The sequence below is a fragment of the Melanaphis sacchari genome, unplaced genomic scaffold, assembly GCF_002803265.2.
Source record: "Melanaphis sacchari strain LSU unplaced genomic scaffold, SCAv2.0 Contig4_pilon_pilon, whole genome shotgun sequence".
NCBI lineage: Eukaryota > Metazoa > Arthropoda > Insecta > Hemiptera > Aphididae > Melanaphis > Melanaphis sacchari.
In genome coordinates, this window is record NW_020271335.1 from 3,782,142 (window position 1) to 3,804,344 (window position 22,203).

The 22,203-nt window shown below is 26.8% G+C and overlaps 1 protein-coding gene across 1 annotated transcript in view; it reads right to left on the minus strand.

The window, feature by feature from the left end:
- Positions 1 to 22,203, minus strand: part of LOC112598698 (putative uncharacterized protein DDB_G0277255) — a 40,228-nt gene continuing 18,025 nt past the window's right edge. The window contains exons 3-4 of the mRNA XM_025345242.1: positions 6,767 to 6,965; positions 1 to 1,951 (exon numbers count right to left, since the gene is read on the minus strand). Coding sequence (XP_025201027.1) covers positions 1,650 to 1,951; positions 6,767 to 6,965 — 501 coding nt within the window. The 3' untranslated portion in view covers positions 1 to 1,649. The remainder of the gene's footprint in view (positions 1,952 to 6,766; positions 6,966 to 22,203) is intronic.

Genomic DNA, 22,203 nt, shown 5'->3' on the forward strand with positions numbered 1-22,203 from the left:
TTAAATTTTACTTTGTTAGATTTTAAATTTTAATGTGGTGGATAAAAAAAAATCCCCAAATAATTATTGATTATTTGTCACGTGAAACCGTTTTAGTAATTCAAGCGCAATTTATCTTTTGAATGTCTTAAAATAACACATTTGACAGATGGCGTGCATTAAATAGGTAAAGATGCAAATCACATCGGTTATGAGTATGATAGGTACATTTAATGACAAGATTAAAACACTCCGTGTTTTCGACGATATCAATTAATAAACTTAAATAATAACTAATAATTGTTGTAATCGATCGTCGTTACGTAACTATCAAATTTCTCTTATCCATCGCTCAAATTTTTCGTAAGATATTGAAATTAAATTTATAAAAATTAATTGAAACAAGAATACAGAATGAAAAAAAAACAAATGCGTGAATCCATTTCTTACTCTATACAACTTATTCGGACATTGAGTCATACAACTCACTACGATCTAATAGCGGTAACGTGTAGTTATCTATATTATAATGGTCTTAGCACTACAATAACACAAAAGTATTTAGTTAAATTATATTCGCATTGAAAATCTTATTATAATATATTAATACGCTACGCCTTACGCGTTGTTTCAATAATTATATTAATATATCCGTCAGTATAATAATTGCGCGCGTTCGTCGTGCGTTCATATATTGTGATAATATATTTTATTGGTCCCGGTCTGAAAAAACCTATGGCACCAACGATCGTGGTAAATGTGTGTGTGTGTGTGTGTGTGTGTGTGTGTGTGTGTTTGTGTGAAATGGGCGTAACCGTATAATCAAACTTGAGTAGAATGGTTAAAACGTATACATTATAATATATTTTATTACTTTCGATAGTCTTAATAATATTATTTTTCTAGATGCTGAAGTTTAAATTATTTTAGAGAGGGGGAGTGACAAATATGTACTGATCACCCCCACTGAGTTATGTCACTGGTGTGTATAAATGTGATACGGCCTTAATAACGAACAACTGATCTCGTGAAGATGGGATTAAAATATATATACCATATATTTATACAGCTTTTGATAGCCTGTATAATATTTTCGAATAATTTCAATGGATACTAAAGTTTGAATTATTCGTCAGAAGAGGTGACAAATCTACCCTCAGGCTACCTTCCCTTAGTTACGCCTCTTGTATGTGTATATGTTTGTGTTTGTGTGTGTATGATAGTTTGCATTTTTATAACAATATAATGTATTGTATAAGTATTTCAATAATAGTCTTATCAGGAACGAGGACCCTGTCAGAGAGGTGTCAAGCTCCCTCCGGTTCACCGGCCGCCCTCAAGCAACGATGACGAGCTATTATAAGTACTGCTCGTGCCCGTTGCGTCCGCGTTAATCAGACGGGCGGTCCGTCGTTATTTTCATTATTATTTTTTTTTTCATACTATAATAATAATTATTATTATTTTTTGGTTTCATTTTTTTTTTCTTTTTTGAGATAAAAACCTCGTCCGTTCGCAAGTGGCATTACAATAATAACAACAATAATTTATATTAACAATAATAATAATAATAATAATAATAGATTTGTAATTTTGCGGAAATCGTGTATTTTGTTTTGTATCTCCGTTATCCCCGTCGTCGGTCATTTTCGTCATCGTCTCGTCAATTGCTACGTGACAGCTGCCGCCGCTGCCAGCACCAGCCCCGATGCCGCCCACAATAAAAACTGCAGTGACAGGTCCGGTCGATTATGGGTTGAGGACGAGTCAGTTAGACTATAATCGGTGCACTGAGACTCTTCATCCGCCAGCGGAACATTTTCCACGCACACCGGTCTCTGAAGATCCGCGGAGCCGCCACTGCCACCGTTGCACAGCGTTTCGTTCCGTACGCATAGACCGTCCGCACAGTGCTCATAGCAGCATTGTTCTGTCACGTCCGTCGCAGACGTCTGGAACCATATGTCCGGATCTATGGACAGAAAATATCCTAAACAGTTTCTTTTTTATTATTGTAAGCATCACGATATCACACAACGCTATTTTTCTTGACCGCCGTCGTAGTAACACAAAAAATAAACCATAATTGATTAATGATCAATAGGTGAAAAATGGTTTAATTAATGAATTATGATATCACTATATCCGTCATCAGTGGTTCATGAAAAACATTGAAATTTAAAAAAAGAGCATTTTAATAATAATATTGTAATTCATACAGCAATACTCCAATACTCATATATAATCATCACCCTTAAGATTCTATGGTTTTGTGCACAATCTGTCGATCTTAAATCGTGATATCAAATGTTTAATGATGGCTAATCTTACATGACATAATAGGAAAATTGCAATATAATACTATAAACTGCAGTTTAACATGTTATGCATAATTGTACTTGAGTAGTATTAAAACCCCATTATCTTAAATGTATATTTTAAATTAAGGAGCTAGCTAACTAAGCAGAATAATAATAATATATCGTATACAACTTAAACTGATATATTTAATTATATTTAGAAAAAAATATAAGGTTTATGTTTCGGTAGTAATAAGGTAAAAAATTAATTTATTACATATTATATTATAGTACTCGAATAATGGTAACGTGATGAATCAAATTTAAATTATATTGTCGGTAATAATGATGCTTCAAATAAATATTACATATTGTTAATCACTAATATAAATATATTTGTTTTTATTTTTGTGATATACTTACTAATATTACTGAAAGCATTATACTATAGTTTGTGTTAAAAAACAATCAAATGATTTATTAATAATTAATACAAAAGATATATTTGTGAATCTTCAAATACATGACACATCTAGGAATTTAAGGTATTTAAAATTCTCGAAATCAAGAGGAATTATATTTGAATTTGTGAATTCTGATATTTTAAATAATATTCAAAATGTTCCATTTAAAAGTAAACAATTAATTTAAATGACATATTAAAGTTATTATTTATTTATTTTCAATTCGCTAAAATAGTGTTATTGCATCGAAATGTATTAATTTGAATATTAAAACTTAATTTTAATTAAAAATAAAAATAATTGTTTTAATTACATTTCATTTTTAATATTTCAAAAGTGTTTAAAAAATTAAACAAAGATCCATTATTGTGTCGTATATGCCAAGCAATGGCTCAACGTATATAACAGAAATCTCGGTTTCCGATTCTCAAACCGTCAAACAGGTAAATATAGATACCAGTAGCGAGAGCTTACTCAACCACCCTTCAGTGACCACGTTGCGAGTACAGTCTAAAAGATAATTTAATAAGAGTCTGCAGGATTATATTCTATAACTCTAAGGTTACTTTACTCTCGAACAACTGACCACGGTAACGAGTACTGAATGTTTGAGAATGGGATCTTTTTAACCTCGATAAAATTGTACTATTTCTCAACTGACCACGGTAATAAGTACTGGAAGAGAAATAAGTATAATAGTGTCTTACTATAGTTTTGTTACCACAATCGCCTCGGTGCTTGCCTCCAGATTAATCGCTACTCCAAAGAAGTATTAACCCTTTTACGTATTAAAAAAAAAAACAAATAACTTTTATTAAAATTAAATACAAACAAAATATAAAACTTAAAAATTAAAAAAAAATCTCTAAAAGACTGGCAGTTCGTCACAACACACCACGACTGACCAGAATTCCTCCCGGACTGACCGTAAGTCCTCGCACTGTTGTTTGGCAGCGTTACATATTATTAATTTGTGTTGCCTCAGCACATCTGCTTCATAGGCCTGACCTATTTTAATAAAAATACTTTACTTGCTAAAATTTAATCCTCTTTGTTTTATGAAAAAAAAAAAAAAAACAAGACAAATAACATTGATACCTGTTTAGTATTTACATTATACGAAAATTGATTTCGAAAAAAATTGAAGATTGATCTAAACTAGGCTTTAATAATACATACCTATTAGGTAAACTTTTATTTCTATTTTAATCAAATTAAAATTTTAATAATAATACGACATAGTAGAGGTGAAGGTTCAGAGCAAATGCTATATATTGTATGGTCACTGGATAGCAATTTTCTTTTTAATAAATAAGAATAATTTTGTATTTTAAATACATGAAATATTCATCAAAAAAAAAAAAAAAAATAATAATAATAATAAAAATATTTTAATAATATATACATTTTTACACAATTCTTAGAGTGGAACAAACTAGTTATTGCATAGATTCGAAGAGTTATAATAAAAATATCGACAATTCATAAAAGCAACGATGTTTTTATATTATTATACGTTCAACAATATTTTCACTGGGTCAACTATTTATTTTTTTTAAAACTTGCCTGGCATTACGCATAATACGTGACTGACACAAAAAGCCTTTCGTAGCTGAACGAAACAAAGAGTAGCAGGAAACACGTATTTGTAAGACTTTTTTCTCCTTTTGTTTTTTTAACAAAACGTTATATTCATAAAAAAAAAAAAAAAACACTTTGTTTTAACTATACACATGTAATAACGCAAATAATTGTGATACCCTTTAGTTATAGTTAAATAATTTAATTTATTTGTCTTAATAATTTTACTAAAAACAAAAAAATGATTTTCTCAATGAGTAGGTTAGAGTAAAAGGTTGTGCGAAAAAATCTCAATAATATATAACAATCGAATTTATTTTTTATAATTTTAATATTCTATTTCTTTAAGTCTATTCAAATTTAGTTTTTATAAGATATTATAATATATTTCGTATTGCTTTTACGATTCAATACACAATAATTATTTTCAATCCTCAAAAAATGTACCCTTACATTTATTTAAAAATAAAATAAACACAATATATGTAGTATGTTGTCAAATATACATATTACAAAACTGTTACAAATCCACCACAAGCAGATTGTATTTTTTGTCACAAATTGGTTTTTTGACAGTTTGAGTCCAAACTACTAAATACAAGATACCCGACTGTTTTTATTTACTTATTTAATTACTGCAACTACCGAAAAAAAAATGTTCTCCCAAAACAAAGTACAGCCAAAGATAAGTGTACTGGAGTTCGGGAATAATACAAAACTAATAATACAGAATCTTAATCGTATAATATGTTTCTAGAAAATACTGTATTTAATTAATTGTATTTAATGCATTTTCTATTTATTTCTTAAATGTTCCGTTGAGAGTGTTGAGACAACGTGGAAAGTTACAAAAATGTATCAGATTTATTGAATTTTAAATATATTCTCAAATTTGTGTGGCAATATATTAACAGTAATTAATTCGATTCGAATAGCTATTTGTAGATAAAATACTCAGAGACAATACTACGTATTTGGCATCGTTGTGTCGGAAAAATAAAGACTAAGGTTTCCAACTATGAACACTGTATTAGTAAATATTATTATATATTGTTTAACACGCGTACCTACTACTCGGACCGTTAGAATGGCAATAACGACAACAACAAGAACAATATTTCTGTACGTGCTTATTAACACTGTTCAGATGAAGATATTATATTATATAGTAGCCGTTGCGGTTCTTATAGCTATAATAACAATAATGTGCGGAAATGACAAACCAGAAGAGGGAAACGAAAAAGTGATGGCCAACTATACAATAATAAAAATAATAATAATACTTCGAATCGCGCTGCGTTGTTTCTGAATTAAAACGCATTACAATGCCATGATACTACTGGTACTGATACTCGAGTCCTTTGATGGCCATATCCGAGACGGGTACAATAATGGTAATAGTGATAGTAATAATAACATATTATATACGATGCGTTATGCTGTAATATATTATTATTATTATAGTTTGGAAAAGGGTAACCCGAAAACCTAACTAGAAGACGGGCGCGCACGTATAATATTATACATGACATATCTGTCCCGCTCGCCCCATACGGGGGAGGTGCGAGGCGGAGTGCCCGAGTTTTTTACCTCACCCACGACAACCCGACCGTTGTGTAGGGCACAGTCACACACACATACACGCACGCAGTACACAAACTAGCTGGCGCTCGTTGACGAGGAAGGGACCCTTAGCAACAACGATCGACGGCGCGGCGGTGCTGCTGGTGGCGGTGGCGACGGCGCGAACGCCAGGAAAGAAGGCGTCACGCGTTTCTCTCAGCACACGCTCATCCACATAGATATAAACACGTGCGCGCACGCGTTATGGTGCATACATTGGTGTTCGATTTTTCAGCGTACATTATCGGCGGCAGCAATTAGCAATATTATAAATTAAAGTTCTTTAGCGGTGGACGCGGTGGAGGTAAATATACCTAGACTAAAAAAAGTATAGTGCAGACGTACATTCAACCGCTATACAATGGTAGCGTAAACGACCAATACACACGCACACATATAAGGCGTATACAGAACATAAATAATTTGATGTAAACTGTGTTTTTTTTTTCTTTAATAACGAAATTGTTCAGTTACACTCTGTATGCGAACGAGTTATTGACAAAATGTAGTGTGACGAATTAAATAAGGTATTATAAGTGGTAAAGTCGGAGTAAATAATCTTTCTGTACTACGCCTCATAATAGTTAGTAAACTATCGAAATTTCAGGATAGATAATCATAGTGTTCTGGAAAATGACTTAAAGTGGCTGTATACAAACCGAAAATCCGTTAAAAAGATAATTTATAAGCGATTTACTACACATATTAATATTTTTACTTTGAATACCTACCTACTTTAAATTATTTTCCCTGATTCCTTAAATGTACTAATTGAGGGGAAAAGGGTGAAACAATATTATACCGTCGCCTGTTATTTACCTATACAAGTGAACGATGCCTCGCCGGCATACGGGTTGGCGTCATCAGCTACCGGAAGTAACCACGGACACTTTTGTTCAGCTTCCAGACACACGGATCGGCAAGCGTTCACCCTGTAACGGCCGCGGCGTCCCTGTTTCGCTGTCGTCCGGGTCCAGTGAGGCAGGACCGCGGCACACGCCCACAGAGAATAAGCGTCCTGCAAACACAAATAAAATATATACATAAAACAATGATTATTACTGTTATATACGATTTATTTTACATATTTTAGTTTTACTATTATTTTTGTATAATATTTTATTTTAAAATTATTGTTTGAGTTTATTTTACATATTTTAGTTTTATTATTATTTTTGTATAATATTTTATTTTAAAATTATTGTTTGAGATTGTACACGTGTAGTTTTTTTTTTTTTATTCTAGTTAGCGGTTAATTTCCCTAGAGGTCATATAACACGACATTATCCAATATATTTGCGTTACATCATAATTTAAGCAATATCATTATTAAAATACACTAACTACTATTATAATATAGTAGGTTTACCTATTGTATACACTATACAATATACATATATGACAATAATTTATTATTTAATTCGTCTTATGACACAAATTCCATATTAATATGTCTCTGGTGTTTTTAATTTATTATAAATAAAATATAAACACAAACACACGCATATATATATATTTAATGACTGGTGAACTATTATAGTCATTAAAGTTCAAGTGCTTGAGGTACTCACAACAGACTTTTAACGAATAGCTGTAGGTAGATGCCTAATATATATTCCAACTAATTGGTTGCATTTATAATAGTCGGTTTTATTCATAAAAAATTACATGAAATAATATCATATAAGTATTTAAATGATTATATTATATTAACATTTTTTTTATTGATATGAGTTTTAAAATTATACAATATACAATAGTAAAAAAAAAAAAAAATATATTCACCGGATATTTTAAAAATAATATATAAAGTAAAATCAGATGATATATACATTTCAATTTAACCTCCTTTCATGTTATTTCTTTATATGGAGACGATTTCTTGGAAGGTCACCCATCCACAACATGTTTGATGTTCGTTGGTTTATGATATTTTAAAATTTGCCCATCAATCATCGTCATAAAAATCTTGGCAGCTATTACAAACGAAAGGTCGTGCAAACAGAAAGGAAAGAGATTATATTTTATTTAGTAAAAAATTAAACTAAGTAATAAAATACTAGTAGTTATACAATTGTAATATTATATATCTTTAATAATTTTAAATTAATTTAAATTAAAAAAAAGCTATATTTCTTAATGTAAAATCTTTAAAATGATCATATAATTATACTAGTGTTATTATTGGTAGTTTATCATGAATATAACTCAGAAACATATTATATTTATTTTAAACATAGATTTAATTGTGGTTATAGTTAAATTTTATTATACAAACTAACATTTATTTTGAGCAAAGTTTATAAATATATTAGTATACAAACATTTAATCATATTATTTTATAACAAAATTACTAAAGTTTAAGCATTCGAATATTTTTAACGACTAAGAAAAATTGTGATTTAAAAAAGAATCTAGATTTAAAATTTATTTTACTTACATTAATTAAATTTAGAATATAGATAAAGCTATAAATACATTTTTATTTGTGTATGTAAGTATTTATTCAAATGACCATTTGGTCAGGAACCCAATGGAATCAATATTTTCAGACTAATTTACGGTATACATTACAACGAGTAAATTAAAAAAATAGTCATATGTATTTTACAATTACAGTTATTAATAATAATATTAAGTTATAATATAAAAGAAACATTGTAATTCTTATAAAATAAATTTACATCAAAATAATAAATTATTAACTCTATTCATATATTTAATATATTTATTATGTAAGAGTGTATTAATATATTTAGTTCGATAAAATGACACGTAAAAGTATTTTCTTGCTTTGTTCTACATTAGTAGTTCAAATTAAATATTAATTCTGGGCAATGGATATTGCTATTCAATTAAAAATAAAACAATGATCTAATACTTCTGACGTGTGATAATTTATAAATATAATTCAGCATAATAAAGGTAGATATAATTAGTTTGGCCTACAATAAAATTCACTTCTAAATGCTAAAAAAAATAAAACAACAAAAATCAAAATGTTTTTAACTTGAGAATTGTTACAGAAATATTTAATATAATATGTTTAATTAATTTTCATTATTCGTTTCATAGTATTAAGAAAGACTTAATAATAATTATATAATATTTGTATCAAATAAGTCTATTTATCCTATGATTAAACAATCTTTATAGAAGTATAATATAGTATTGAGTGCTAATAAAATATAAAATAATCAAATAAAATCATATTATCAGTATTGAAATTTTATATGAATATTAGATGAACAAAATAATAATATACAAATATATACTGATATGTTTATTAAAAATGACTAAAAAAATATTTTTCGTTATTTAAATTTACTTCTATCGAAGTATTGATAAAAAATACTCATATAAAAGTACGTGTTATATTATATAAAATACCCCAAGCGTATCTGAAGATTGTTTTGTCACGCGTATTTTACATAATAATGTAGGTATATGCGCGGAGCTATATTGAGAAAGGCAAGATGACAAGAGGAAAGGAGTTTATAGTGTCATTTGCAGATGACATAAAACCAAGTGTTTACTGAAAGGAATAATCTGCTATTCAAGCAATAAATCAGTGATTCTTAAACGGTGTGAACTTTAAGTAAGTTGAATAGCACAATATTTATCGGCAAAAAATGTAGTTAAGAATATAGACATAAAAACGTGAAAATTCAAAATGTTCGTACCATTAAATCGTCAAATCATAAACGTAGTATAAAGCAATAGTGAAATAATCAGTACTAGATATGTAAGTTGGATTTTAATTTATCATTAATTTTATAAAAAATCACAATCATATTTATACACATCATATTTCTAAAACTATCTAGTCCACATAATTAACAGATGCATTTTAAGCATTTATTGTTCTTTGCAGAGACACGTGCATTTATTTTAATATTTATTGTACTGAGAAAATGTGGGACGATTCCTTAACGTTTAAACTTTTTCAATTAAAACTTGACATTATTTTATTTTTATTCTTCCCTTTTTTATTCCTTGTGTTTTTATTTTTATTCTTTTTCTCTTTCACAGTACTTTTTTTACTTACTCTTTTTCTCATATTCTGTCCATGATATATATCCCTTTACCTCATCTTTCAGATAGGTTTGCCTGCCACTCAGGGATCATAGAGACCGGAAAATAACACTGAAAGGCACATGCTAAAGTGGGCTTACGACTACAGACTCTTATAGTCTGACAAAGGCGTGACGGGTGTCGATCAGAGTTCAAGAGGTCGGCCCTCATTTTATCTTTACCTTTTTTCTCTTCTGCATCTCGCTCACGCTTTCACACTATTTCTTACTCTATCTGTCCATCTTTTTTCTCCCACTCACTCTCTCTATTTCTCTCCCATACTCACTCAACTACCACCGCTTACCAAGCTCTTTATACAATAGCAAATAGTGACGCTGTAAAATTTACTCAAAAACCGTTCCTTCAATTTCTCTAAGCATAAACATAAGTGGGAGCTTATTGTTTTCATGACTATTTTTTATCACTGAGCTTAGTACAACAGTTATAGACATTTATAAATTTATATCTGTGCTACTTAATAATAATTTATATTTTTATAATGATTCAAATTTAAAGTAATTGTCACGAAAATTCTAATTCAAATGTTCTTGTAACAATATAAGTATTTAATCGCATAATTTCCTTACTCAGTTTATAAATCTCAAAACAGTAGGAGGCAGTGTGTACCACTCTATTGTATATTAGGTGTCAAATGAAACTCATTATTGAGTACCTATAATGGATTTTATTAAATTAAAATTCAATGGTAATCCGTTATAATACCATAAAAAAAAATTCTGGGTGAAAACTATCTAAATTTTGGTAACTATAGTTACAAAACAATTATTTTTATAATAATATTTGTTTTACGTGAAAATTCCTATTTTTTTAAATGTTTTGTTTATTTTTCTGACTATAAAAAAAAAAAGTATAAATAATCAGAATATTTAATTCTGATCTTTTTAAAGTACAAACAAAATTCAATTGTCTATCCAAAATCACCTTTAAAAAATAAAGCATTTTATCAATACTGATAAAGTACATAAAAGTACACTGACTTAAAAAATAACACACACACACACACACACATGTACATTATTGTTAGATCAATATATTCATTATTCCGTCAAGAATTTAGAATATTAACTGAAGCTATATAATAAGAATAATATTTCTTTTTGAAAACTAATAAAATATTAAATTAGATTTATCTATAATTTTATGTAATAAATATACATACATGTAAATATATACTTTATATATTATTATTTATAAAATATAATGAATTCATTCAAAGAAATTTAGTGGGTGTAAAATATATTTAATAAATATAAGCATGTTTTAACAAATAGGAAAACATAAATGTTTCTCTTAATTAATATTTATTATATTTGATGAAACATTATAATCAAAAGTTAAAATTCATAAAGTTAATAAAGAACAGTTTGATTTGTTAATATTAAAAGGTACAAAATTAATATAGACATAATGTAAAAATTACTTTTTAAAACTAGCATTTATAACTTAAAAAATAAATAAATTAATACGGTTTTCATGAAGTTATGTTTGAAAACAGTATTTCAGTTATTAACTAAAGCAATTATAATATTGATGTTGTTATAAATTGTATATACTTTTTTATATAACTAAATCGTTTAGTTAAATGAAAAATGGTTACATTGATTTGAGTAAAATGTTATACATTTTACTTTTTAGTACTGCATTCAAAATACGGTTTTTACATCATTATATACTTTTTTTTTATTGAAATTAGAGTATTAATTAACATCCAAGAAATATCATAAATATAAAGTGGAATATTTTTCGTTTACTTCACTATTTTCTAAAAAAAGTTAACTAGTAAATTCTACTCATTTTATACATAATTTATGTCATTCGTGTAATATAATATGTAAACTATACAACAATACTATGTTTATTGTAATTAAATTAATAAAAATACTTATAGGTTACCTATTCAACGAATTTACAGAAATTAAACTTTAAATGCATGAATAGATTGAATTTTTTTAATATAATAATTAAATATTATCTATTTTGCTTTTAGAAATTTTGAAAAATTAAAATAGTATATTAGTAATTATTATGTACGTGTATTAACTTAATACACCCAAAAAGTTTATTGTAATACATGCAGAATAATTATTTCATGATACTATCATATTTTAAAATATAATAACTATCATCACCATTATATTTACGACCAATTTTTATTATCCAAATTGCTAAAGTATGTTTTCCAAATGATATAATTAATAATATATTTATTTTTTTAATAATGTTAGTTGTGAATGTTTTTCTTGGAATTTTAAATTAAACAAAATTATAATTAATGAAACAATATAAAATATTTTGTATTTAAATTTTTTAAACGCATAACTGAAACTCGATATTATACATGCTATTTATTTCAAACTTTAGAATGATTTACTTATTTATTTTATAGCTTTATATTTGAGGATAATATTTTACCAAAATAATTGAACTATGTCATGCAATAAAATTATAAAACGATACGATGCAAATTAATTATTTTTAAGCACGTCAATAGCCTTAAAAGGTCACAGAAAATATAAATAATGAAATTTCTGACATAACATTGAATTAATTAATGTATTAATCTTTATAAAACACAAAAAGTATAAGTAAGATAAATCTAAAAATTAAACATCTTTATGTTTGTCCTCATTTTAACAATTGATGTGATATAATAAAATATACGTAATTGTCAAGACATTACTATTAATTAGAGATTTAAGTACGATTCATACAATGCACAGCAGACAAATTGTCGATCAATTTTCATCAATTAAAACATTTTCTTAATTTATATGACAATCATTTAAAAATGTAGAGCCTTAAGTATACTTATCATAATATTCAAATCTCAAATAAGTATTTTATTTGTACACAATCATTTTTTTAATACTATAAAATATTTTTGGAGAGCAATATACAAAATCCAACGATTTCATATGGCTTTGAGTGTTTAGCTACTATAACCATCAAAAACTATTATACTATATCATAAAAATAAAGTCAAGTCAATGTTTTTATTAAAACAGATTAATCAATGAGTTTTTTATAAATTGGCAAGTAAAATATTTTAAATTTCAAGTCTAAAAAATAAAAAAAATAGAAGAACAAAAGAAGGGAATAAAAAATATATTTTGACATAAAATGTAACTGTAATACTTGGGCAGAATTTAAATTAGTTATACAATTCGTAAACATTTCCTTACTTTGTGAAATATTTACAAAATACCATGCAACTTGTAATTATATTACAGCAGTCTTATTTTAAGGTGAATTTTAATATTTTTAACATAAAGTCTTGACATTTTATTCTAAAGGTATAACATAATTTAAAAATCTAATATTGTCTTTTGTAGTCTTTTTAAATATAATTTGTCATTAGTATATTAATTTCATAACGATAGTTTTTTAATTTAAATTAAAAATTTTGAATAATATTTATTAGTTAAATAAATTATATCATTTAAGTTATTTACTAAAATTCAGTAAGTTTAAAAGTAAAAATAGTTTGAAAAGCCGGTTTTATTACCATCATTATTTATTTAGTTTTAATGATGTATTTTTATTAAATCTGAACATGATAATCATTATATAAACATAAGATTAAGAAAATATTTTAATCGTTTAAATTTTTTATATTAATTATGGTTGGTGAACTTAAAAACATTAGTTGACTCAGGGATTCGGCTAAAATTATATATATTTTTTTTTTTAAATCCAAACTAACTATTAATCTTAAACTTTCTATATTTTTTTCTTTAAGTGTACGTTATTATGTCGTTAAGTGCGACAAAAAGTGTATAAAAACATCAAAATTCCTCCCTTCGCTTTCTATATCAGAAGAAAAGAGAGAAAACTCTGACACTAGGGTTGATGGATATTCAACAAAGGGGGGGGGGGGCTCATTGGGGAATATTCACCCCAAATTCTGCTGATACACATATTATAGAAAAAACAGATATATCGAACATTTCATATGAAGCAAATTAAGCCACATACTAAGTCTCTTATTAACTTGAAATATTTGTTTAATAAATAAAATATAAATATTCATATTATTTACTGTAATTTTCAAATATTTACAAGCTTAATAAATTAATGAATAATACTGATTCAAATTTTGATTTATATGTGTCAAAATTACATAAAACAAAATCAACTACGTAACAATTAACAATCAAAAAGGTTAATTTTCTTATATAATCTAGGAGACACTATTTGAATAACAATATAAAATATAAAATCTTGAATTATACTTATAAATTTTAAAAATCAGTACTTGGCAAAATGCATTATTGACGGAAAAAATAGGGATAATTTAAAATATACAGTATTAAATTACTATTAAATAGGTTTGGTTTTAAAGATAGTAATATAATTTATTTTCAATGAATCAGATTTAATTATAAATTACTGTTTATAAAAAATTACTTAATATACTATAATATTTTTTTGGTATCATTATATTTTCAGAAAATACTCATAGGGGTTAATTTTAAAATATGTTTTGATACATTTTATTATGAATAAATAACACTAAACTATTGATTGATTTAAATTCAATAGTTGTAATTGAATTTTAAAGTCATAACTTGGGTACTTGGGTAGATTCAAGTATGAATCTGACCCGGATTACAATTACTTTTTCCTTTGGACGGACGTTTGAAACACGTGATCTCATAACTTTGTTATAGACTGCAATAAGCATTGTTCATAACTATAGCATTTTATTGATCATCAGACTACAATACCATCTTATATATACCATGAACGTTAAACAAAACGAACTTTTCAGTCTCCATTTCTTTTACAATCAAAACAATATTTATATATATATATTGTATTATTGATTTTGGTTTAGTATACTATTTGAAGCACTCCTGAAATTTTTATTCAAAACTCTGAGACTTTTTTAAACAGACTCATTGTGCTTTTGTATTGTTTTAACGACGAACATGTTAAACCAATTAGACAAATGATTTACTGATATTTTATAACTTAATTAATTAGGTATTGCTGCACGATGAAGCTTCCGGTTATAATAACAATGACAATATCCAAATAGAGTGAGATGTTACGAAAATATATTATTTCCGAAATAAGTTAAAAATGATGCAATATTGGATATAATATACATCTGTAAATTGTAATTAAATAATTCTAACCTACGTTTTTAACAAGTATTATCTGATAACTTATATTAATATTCGTATAAATTCGTATAATATAATATATATATATATATTATTTAACTATTTATTTTTTTTTTTTTTGGAATATTGATCTAAAAATTAATTTAATTTATGTTAATAAACATATTTGTTATGTGATAGATACTAAATACGTATAATGTGTGTAATTATTTTAACTGTATAAGCTAAATGTATTTACACGTGTGCCTCTAAAATAATAATAAATCAATAAGAGTGATTGTTTTATTGGCATTATATTTAAAAATTAAATTAAATACATAGTACATTTAATGAAAAATAAATATAATTAATTTGTATTAGGTGCTAACAACTAACTATCATAAATTGATTAAGTTATAATATATTACTTTAAACGTATATGAAACTCGTTTTAATGTTTTGTTAATCATTCCCAGTAATAAATTATTAGTTTATGATAGGTGCTTTGTTTCAAATAAGCCCGTTGTTGGCGATTCAATTTTCATCGATTATTAGTTCAAGTAGTATTTTAAAAACTAGTTGTCTTTATGGTAAAAATTGACAATCAATTATAATACTAATTACATTATTTTTAAGAATATAGGTGGAATTATTGTTGAAATAATTTATTGTATAGTTTTATTCGATATTCTTAATACATTATAATGATGTCATAATAAAACAAGAACTGATGAACTATATGTATATTTTAAGCTTTTAGATTAATATTCGTTCTATATTATAGTATATATTATTATACTGTGTAAATTCTCATATAGACCTGAGTATTAAAATTATATGATAAAAAAATAATAATAGTAAGGCACTAATGTATCAACAGTTATTCTGTTATGAATATAATAGACGTTATTTTTAAATACCTAACAATAGCACTATGGACTAACTATAGTCAAATAGACGATTGTAAAATGTATACTTGTAGTTAGTGACACTCGTTAGTAACAGGATTACAATTTTACTATACTCCAATACGCAACACATTGATATTGGGCGTTGATGATTTTTTTTTCTCACCTTACGAGTTCATCTCGTAATAATATTTTAATATAAATTAAATATTTTATTATGTTGGCTTAAAAATCAGTTTTGGCATATAATATTATTGTAATGTCCTCATGCAGTACATGTGCCACGCCATTGCGTGTGCGTGTATGGAAAGAGAAGTAAATCGATTAACGGCGTGTAGCGTCTGTAAGTCGCAAACCACACGTGACACCCCCGTCTGATGATACTCCGGTCGCTATAGTAACCCGACCGGAGGATTATAACCTACGTTCATCTAGCAGCGGGTGCTTACACGGCCTTTCGGCCCGGCACGGTTAGCCGCCGCCGTTGTCGAGTCGGCCGTAGCTATAAACGAACACCCCGGACTTGTCCTATCTTTTGTATCTATATTTTATACACACACACACACACACAGATAAACACATACAGGATCACTGCCACTGCCGACAAAAGTTAGTAAAGCACGGTGGCTGGAGGTAAAGTGGAGGTGACGATGGTTGATAGGCCAGACACCATCTCTCGTTCTCTCTTTATCTTTCACTCTTTCAACTGATATTGCAATAGCCTGTGGTCAAACGAATGGACAAAAAAGAATAATCATTGTCCTTGATTTTTATTTTTCGAGACTATCCGTTACAGAATTCCTTCGTAATAAGCACTCTCATGGCAAATCATTTCGTCATTATTTTTTTACGAAACATTCATATAGGTTCTTGAGATTGGGCTATCGTTATGGAAAGAAAGATCGTGGATTTTGCGCTTAATATTTTGTTGCGGGGCTTCATGTACAAAAAATATCCAAAAAATTATTTTATTTCATATTACCATTTATAATTTTAAGTTTCATAGAATAATATCGTAGTAATATAATCACAGCATGTCATAAGTAAACAACTGTCACGGGTAAAATATGGTAACTCAAAATTTGAGATAATGTAATATTTACAAAAAACCTTTAATTTTTTTATTCCATACATTACTTGTTTCGTTAATTTTGGAATCGGGATAATTACACAGGCATCAAATAAATCAAGGTTCATTTTTTCACTAAGATATTAAAATAATACACGTATATCGTTTTAATGATGATAACAAATAGGTTTTTTTTCTTGACAATAAGCTTCCAAAGTTTGCGTTGAAGAATTATTGACACAAAATAAATATTTATGAATTTATATGACGCAATACTTATTATGTATTCTGATTTGTATTTAAAGGTTATGATTTTCGATAGGTATCGATATTAATATTACTATGATCTATTAAAAATTAATTAATCTCATAAAATATTAAATAACATATAATTATTCACAAGATAACAATTAAAATGCAATGTATCTATGTTAGATAATTAAATTGTGATAAATATAACTACGAAATTCTCGTAGATTATGTACTATCATAAGAAAAATATAAATGTTTGGATTGTTATACAAACCTAAGACTTATTTCAAAACACTTAACTACGTAAAAATATTCATTATTTTAAATATTTATATATGTTATATATTGTCAATATATGATACTATATTATTTGTATTAAAAATATATTATACATTTTTATAAAAACATAAATAACGATCATATTTCAAATACTTCGTAGTGAAGTTGTTATTTAATTTATTTAAACACTAGATTTTCCAATGTACTTAAATAAATAATTTTTAAAAAGAAAAACGATATTTTAACTATGCTTTTCACTATACTATCCATTTTTCTATTCAAATAATAGTTGTATACTTATGTATAAACCCCCGGAAAAGACTTGTTTTGTCTAAAAATATTAATTTATGTAACTTTCAAAAATATTATTTATGTCAAGACAAATAAAGATACTATTATTGTAGTGAAGGAATAGGAGTATGTGGTTGAATAGATACAATGATTAAACGTAATAGACCGAAATAAGTTATATTGTGGACTCTTATTGTTCGATTGGTCATTTACTTAGTCATCTGTTTATTGACAAGCTAAGTCGTAAAATCATAATAATGTATGTCTGAAAACTATTTTTACTACACCGTACATTACTATTTAGGAGAAAAACGTTTTAAGTGCTGAAAATCATTAATTATTATGGTTTTGTTTTATTATTATTAAATAAATCATGTACACAAACAAAGAACAATACTTTGATTGGAGTACAGTACAAATAAAATCTCGGAGAAATCGAATTCTGTGTCACTAAATGGTTTTCAGTGAAAAACAATAGAATCTTGCTTACATGATATAACTAAGTTACATTACTCAATTATGTTTAATCAGCTCTGTATAATACCATATTACGTGCAACAGTAAATAACTTATAACGCACATGTATCCGGGTTGTGTCTGTTTTAATATTTTTAATTTAACTCAGATTTATCGTATTTCTCGAATCGGGTGTTTAAAATGCAGTATGTTTGTTTACTCTATGCTGCTTATGTTGTTGTATTTTATTAGACCAGTCTATTTTATCGCCTCATGATCGTTAAACGAATTATAAAACGTTAACATACTATTACAGTTGTAACAGCTGATGAGCTGTACTACGGAGTGAATAAAACATATAGAACAGATCATCAACTCACATCTCGTATCGAATAATATTATCTTGGTGAAAACTGAGAGCGTGATGCCATGCCATCACCGCCATCCTTTTTACAGAATATGTTACCAAACTTTAACGACTCGTAGCGTATAATTTCATCGCAATGGCAATAGCTTTCGAGCAGCGCTAAACGAACAGACAAGATAATGTTTGGAGCCACCAAATAGATTTCTATACGTGTAGCCACTTTTTCCGTTAATATACACTCAATGATTTTATCATTAATTCATCATTTGAATAAATCAAGCATTTATTTTTATTAATGAATAAGAAACACTTCTACAATAATCACAAATTACGTATGTGGGAATATAAATTAAATAAATATTGTAAGTAATATTGTTAACATGATACGTTATTAAAGTGCAGTTGAATAACAAAAGATACGTGGACAGACAACCAAACAAATCAAAACATTATCTTAAGATATAAATAACTGTAGCTATTATCTAGAAAAATATTTCATAAAAGAAATATAATGAAAAAAAAATCAATATCTAACTTTACCAAACATTAATATTCGATTATTTAAAATACAATAATAAATTGAATTTACTATCTAAACTATTATGAGTAGTAATATTGTAAAATTTGTCTAACATATCAGACCAGTAAAGTAGCCGAATTTTTATCGCGAATTTTTAGTTATAATTCAATGTAAAAACTGTAATTGATACTAACCATACAACGCTGAATAATGTCTATATTTCAAATATTTTAATGGACAGTAGACAACCATACCTTTCATAAATTAATTATTATTTTTATTCCAAATTTTTTCAAAATATTATGGAAAAGTATATTGTTAATTTTAAACTATTCAATTTTTCCATTAAAAGCCAAATGATAATTATTTATAACACGTTATATAAAAGCAAATACATGTTCTTCTATTGTGAAATCTGTTGTTAATATAATACTAAACTTAGTGTTTACTATGTTCACAGTTGACTTAGGTATATAAAACCTATTTTTATTAGCATTCAATAAATATCCAATCTTTAAAATTAAAAAAAAATAAATAATTTACAATATTCACAAACCTATTTAAATATAGTAGAAATGAGAATAAACTAAATATTAAATTACTTTATAAATAATATTAAATATTAATATCATAAATAAAAAATATTAAATTATCTTAAATTGCGTAAATTTTATAAGCAAGAAATAATCAAACAAAGATAACGATTAAGTATTTATGAGAAGTAAGTTTTAAAAAGTTTTTGTGATAAACATTTTTATGATATTTTTATATCTGGTATTACACACACATATATATGTATATACATAAAAAAAAATGTGTACAAAAAATTAATTTAAGTAATTACAAAAACATGTCTCTAACCACAATAATTATGAAATAAATTATTTTGATTTTAATCATACAGAATAGTGAATATGAATAAATAAAGATGTTTTCTTTTGTATCATTAATATTTTAGGAAGGTTATATTTTCAATATAATTTTATAGCACTAAAATTTGTAATCTATGATTATTAAGGAAATATTTTTATAATAACAAAACCGTCAAAACCTATCAACTTATTAACAGTTTTTTATTTCAGTAATTTGATTTGAATTATTGTTTCAGATTAAAAACGATTTTAAAACATTTAAAACGTTGCTTGTTACGATTTGAGTGATAATAGTGATAACTGTTTCCAAATCCAATCAGTATATTACTACCAAGGATTGCAAACGTTATAATAAATTTATGATTATAACCTTATGTTTGTCGAAAAACGATTGAAATTTTCAACGTAATTATAACAAAAAATGATAAACATAAATAATTGAATAACACAAAACAAAACATAACGATTAACAAAATATATCGTATATCATCAAAAAAAAAAAAATATATATATATATAACGCAAAACGTTATAAATATGTTATATCATTGAAAGAAATTATTAATTTCCAATTATTTAGTTGTTATAAATTATAAAATATATTAAAAATTTGAATTCTGAATAACAATAAACTAAAAAATTGTATAATGTTTTAATTGTAAATAACGTACAATAATTTTTTTTTTTAAATGCAAGCCTCGATTATTACACAATTTCCATAAACATTATCATGGTGATTTCAACTCAACTAATAAGATATATAAATTTAATAAATATTGTTATTAGCTACACGTTTTAAAATAGTTATCATGTAAGTATTATATAATTTCCATACTTTATTGTATTATAGAATTAACAATCCATGTATTACAACATTTATTAATTTTACCTAGTAACTATAAAACTAGGTTTAATGCAGATCTAAACTAAATGTAGGTTATCTGCACATAATATTAAAAATGTGTATAAAATAATTTTACCGTTATTGTGGGGGTGGAAAATCATCTTTTTCATTGTATTCGTAGAGGCGGTAAAAGTTACGCATATAATATATTGTATGTCATGTTATTCAAGTGGACTTTTTAACCAGCTGCGGCGAGGAGGGTTGGTGCTGCGTGACTACGTTTTGTTGAGGGGGCGACCGGCAGCAGCGAGAAACGATTTTGGCGTACACGACAGACCGATGACTGTGCACGGTGACCTAGATTTTTCCTCTGTATTTTGCACATCGCATTTTCCCCGGGTCAACCGAGTATTATGCTCTTATCGCATAAACGTATAACCTCCCCTCAGCCTATATGATGGCATATATTATACGATACATATGTGTGTGTATGTATATATATAATGCTATATTCATTATACATATTATTATATGTAGTATGTGCATATAAATATACATTATTTACGTGATTCTCGTGTATAATTTGTTACAGTAATGGAGTATAAAATGGTTATAATAATAATATACTTATACAATACGCTGCGAATGAAAAAATTAAGCACATACAACGTGATATTATTATAATATTATATAATCACAACTAATTATTAATTCATTTTTTTTATCCATATTATTTCGTTAATAACCAATAACACATTTTCAATCATTTTTCCCGGCCTCGACCTCGAATCCTGTTCTCAATTTCACTGACTTGACACACACATACACACACACTCACACTAACATAAACATACATAATATAATTAACCTAAGTGTAACAGTGATTTAATACCGCTTGCCATACTTATGCTAACCCTCCTTATGCAACTTCGACGACGTCCATCAATCAATTTGTGGCAGCGATGGTGATGGAAAAGGGTTACAAGTGAATGGCCGCCATGCCGCACCCAATCGGTAGAAGTGTGGCAGACCTACGCTGTCATCAGATGCTGCTATTTCTACGGGAGTTTTGACTTAATAACGCACATAATTCGCCGACTCGACACCTTCATTTCCGACCAATATCCTCCTTCAATATAATCCACAACTAATGATATTATGGGTGTGTCAAAAAGCCTTCATCAGGGCTAAAAAC